Source organism: Aegilops tauschii, chromosome 7 (assembly GCF_002575655.3).
Source record: "Aegilops tauschii subsp. strangulata cultivar AL8/78 chromosome 7, Aet v6.0, whole genome shotgun sequence".
Classification (NCBI taxonomy): domain Eukaryota; kingdom Viridiplantae; phylum Streptophyta; class Magnoliopsida; order Poales; family Poaceae; genus Aegilops; species Aegilops tauschii.
Genome location: NC_053041.3, coordinates 25,604,029 through 25,608,419, shown reverse-complemented (window position 1 = coordinate 25,608,419; position 4,391 = coordinate 25,604,029). Strand labels below are relative to the sequence as shown.

Below are 4,391 nucleotides of genomic sequence, written 5' to 3'. Positions count from 1 at the left end.
GACATGGCGCGATTGATGTTGGAGAACACTAGATCGACATGAAGAGGATTGCTCTGATTACCATGTAAGAATTTGTGGAAGCATTTCTACTCTCCGTGGTGAGCCGCGTGGTGTATATTTATTGCTGACAGATTAGCCTCTGACGTTGCGTACAAGAAGCGAACGATCTCCGGGACTCGCTCGGTTACATGAGAAACAGGAGAGACGGGATCGGGAGAGGAAGAGAGTTACACTAGGTTACGTTACAGAAATCTAAACTAATACGCTATGTCTAACACCTGGAACCTCCTCCCGCCGTCGTGCTGCCGCCGCCCCAGCCATCTCTCTAGGCTCGGGCCTTGCCTGTTTTTTCTCCAACAAACCTTCACCACCGCCCGCTGCCCCCCCCCCCCACACACACACACAACCGTCGTGCTCCCTCCCCCACCCCCACCCTAAGATATATGGCGGGGTAGCCTGCCCAGCGAGGTTCTTCCACCCCTCCGGCGAGTTCCCCCCCCCCCCCCCCCCCCCCCCCGGCTATTTCTCCGTTCAACCAGAAATCGACTGCCACCAAATTCGAAAGTCAAGCGATTGACATGTAGCTATTGTGATGATACTAGTATATGATACTCCCCACTATGTGTAGCCTTAGGGCATTGACAACATACATCAATAAAAATCCCTGATCTATTTAGTTCGCCAATCAATTTCTTTTCCCTTGGGGTCACAAATTGTATCTCTATTGTTCTTTGCTTTCTTGAATGAGTTATTTTTAATTATTGATCTGCAAAATTGATGGTAGGTCGGTGCAATTTCCCTGAGTTCGAAATTTTCTATTGTGGGGCAATAAATTTTATGATTCTTTTGTTGTTAATCCGTTGCAACGCACGGGCACTCTTGCTGGTGCAAGAACAAAATACATAATATGCACTGTGAACACGCAACGGGTTGAGAATCTAATATTGCATGTACAGTAACATTCAATACAAAATAAGAGTTCGAGATGATAAGGTATACAATATAGTACATTTTTAAAGGAAGACATACAATATATATTTAGTAGACACCAAATAATGATAAGATAAAGCAAGACAAGTTCACATATAATTCCCTGGCCGGTAATTGGCATACATTTGTGAATTTGATCTCCCACAAATCCCAATGGATGGGACCAATATATAGGACCCTCTTAACTAATAATCCAGCTCTTGGCATGAAGGACTCACACGACTCATAGAGTAATTAATGGAGTACTACGTAGCAGAGTCTTTGTGTTTTATTTAGTGTAGTATACGTAGGAGAAGGGCATACAGGACCGTGTGCTCCAGGACTTCTTGGCCATGCCATACAGCAGCAGTTAACGGATGTTGATCAGGCTGGCCGTCATCTAGAAAAACTTGTTCATCACACAACCCCACGGAGCCGCAGCAGATAATGGATGTTGTTTGTGATGAGCGTTACCAGCAGGCATCGGCAGTCGAACTGAGATTTTGTTGGATGGCCATACTGGACCGTGCGCGCCAGGACCGTGTGCTCTGTTACGTGCCATACTGGACCGTGTGCCCCAGGACTTCATGGTCGTGCCATACCCAAACACGTCCTTGAACGGCGTCGTGGGCACGCCGAACACCATAGGATTAGCAGGCGACGAGCTGGGCTGCTGGTTTATGAACTCCACGATGCTCCCCATGAGCCTCTTGCTGGTGGCCCTCAGCGGACAGTAGAGGTGGAAGCCGTGGTCCTCGCCCTCCGACTCCACCACCGTCACCTCGCGGCGCCCCGGCGTCATCCAAGGCCACGGCGCGTCGTGATCGCGGATGCGGGCCGCCAGGTCGAGGCCGCGGTCCCGCAGAGTGTCCTTCCCGGCCACGGCGATGAGCACGCGGCGGCAAGCCAGCGATGAGACCTCCGAGGCCGGAGGGTCGATCCGGGGGTCATCGTTGCCGGCCTGGCCGGCCGTGACGAACGGCCACAGCCGGTCCACCCCGTACGGCGGGAACACCGCCGTGGCACTGGCGCCCTCGCTCTCGTCCGCCCACGCGAGCTCCGAGGGCAGCCGCTTGGCTCCCCAGAAGTAAGGGTGCACCATGATCAGCCCCTCGATGTCCATCATGTCATCGTTGACCTCGTGGCTGGCGCGGACTGCCGTGTGGTAAACGATGTTGCCGCCGGCGCTGTCGCCGGCCAGGAACGTGCGCCCCCAGTCGGCGTAGCTGGCCAGCCATGGGTCGGACGAGGACGCCGCCCACTGGAGCGCGGCCCACGCGTCGTCATATGCCGCGGGTATGGGGAACTCCGGCGCTAGACGGTACTCCACCGACACGACGAGGGCTCCGGCGCTGGCGGCGAGGGAGGTCGCGTAGCGGTGGTACGTCCGCCCGAAAGCGCTCTCCGTGCAGAACGAGCCGCCATGGACGTAGATGACGAGGGGAAGCCGATTCCTGCCTGCGGTGTCGGCGGCACGGGACGGGAGGAACAGGCGCACAGACACGCCGGTGGCCTTGTCGACGACGACGTCCCTCGTCGCCACCCCGCGGTTGCCGCCCTGATCCGGCGACGCCAGCACGAATGGGCTGCGCAGGAAACGCTCGATGCTGCCGTCCTTGTACTTGCGTATGAACGGGTACATGTCCACGGAGATGTCACGTCCCTCCTTCTGCTTCGCTAGAGAAGTCTTGTTTGCATGCATGGCGCAGTTGAGCTGCTTTAGTTTGAAACTCTTGTTTTGAGTTGTCCGCTGCATGCCGCGTCGTTGGCTGCACCTCATGGGAATTTATAGAGCCATTTTCTTCATCGCCACGTCCCTTTAATAATTTTTTTTTGAGGATCTAGAAGTAAGGGGCTGTTTGGTTCTAGGGCTTGCAATACCACACTTTGTCAACATGGTAACAACGTAGAAACATTACCATTGCCAGGTTTAATCAACTTGGGTGAAGACCTAGGCTTTCACCCCGGAGCTCGAGACTGGGTGTTCGAGTAAAGGCACCATCGGAGCCACAAATGTGTTGCCGCCACCATTTTTTCGAGATCCCAGCAGCTACATACGATGTGTAACCGCCGCCGCTGCGCAACCATCCCTTTGCATCAAGCTACTATCTATAGCTTGCATCTCAACATCGAAGTCAACCGCCGGATCCGGAGAGAGGAACCCTCACAAAGACCATTCGATGGCCACTGAAATCCACAACAAGGCCGCCGCGACAAGCCGGAGTGGTCATCAATAACCAACACCGATGGCGGAGCGCAACACTGCCGACTACCACCTCACCGAAAAAAGCTCAACTCATGCTCGTCGGCCCTGGGTCGGCATTGTCAGAGGTAGAACAGAAAGACAGACCAGCATCGCCGAGGCGCGCCAACGGAACCCAGCCACCGCCAGGTCAGGATCGCTCAGTCGCCTTGAAGCGACAACACTGCTACACCATGCGAAGCACCTAGATCTAGAAGACGAGCAATGCTCGATCTAGCATAAAGCCTCGAGACCGCACCTCATCACAGCCGACTCCGTCGAGCAACACGTGCTCGGATGCCTACGCATGTGCTCACCATAATGGAGGAAGCCTGACAGAGGGAGGCCATCAGACTAGCAGCAGGCTGTCGAGTCCAGGGCGCTCCAGCCATCCCACGCGGAAGTATAGCATGCTGTCGGCGAGCCCTCCATCAGGCCGTCCCTGCCGGATCTCATCTGAGGCGAAGAGCACGCCAAGGCGCAACTCAAACCACCACAACAACGAACAGGGACACCCATCGGCTGGTATCCTCGTCGCTACCCATGCAGCCAAAGTGGACCACCGACGCCCACAGTCACGCTGAACTCGCGACCATCCCCAGGGCCGCCGCCCCGAGTTCCCAACACCGCCGCCAGAAGGACGCACGGGAGCCCCTCCCCCTTTGAGGCAGGGGCCCGCTGTAACCGCGGCCAGCGCCGGCAGCAGCATAAGCTCGGATCTAGCCCTCCTCTGGCGGCTAGGTTTGACGCCATAGTGCCGCAGGAGCGGCACCGGAGCGAATGTTTCTTTTTTTGCTTCTACAAGTCTGTATTTATAATATGTCATGGTTAATTAGTGGAATACTGTCACAAAGAAGACGCAACAAATACATCGTTGTGAAGAAGAAATCGTCGAGGTTGTGTGTTGGCATCATCGTCATCACTTGTCCCCAAGTAAGCGACTCTGGCTTTGACGCCAACAAAGCCCGCACTGCAAAGGTCGTGAGGTGCAGGCAACGACGAATATAATAATGAACTAGAACGATGGACTATGCAAGCCTGCATCGTGTAGGATCACTGAGCTAGGCCACTAGTCGCTTGGCATCGTTGCCATCTGAACCTCACCGTCACACAATTCGGACTCCGCCGCAACAAAGTGACCACAACCTTTTCACAACCCCATCTTTAACGCATCCACATG

General features: G+C 54.8%; 1 protein-coding gene across 1 annotated transcript; it reads right to left on the bottom strand.

Moving 5' to 3' along the window:
- Positions 1-1,056: 1,056 nt before the first annotated feature.
- LOC141027767 (probable carboxylesterase 5) lies at positions 1,057-3,720 on the bottom strand. The gene has a single exon (XM_073505147.1). The coding sequence runs from the start codon at positions 2,747-2,749 to the stop codon at positions 1,370-1,372; it is 1,380 nt and encodes a 459-aa protein (XP_073361248.1). The 5' UTR covers positions 2,750-3,720; the 3' UTR covers positions 1,057-1,369.
- Positions 3,721-4,391: the final 671 nt, after the last annotated feature.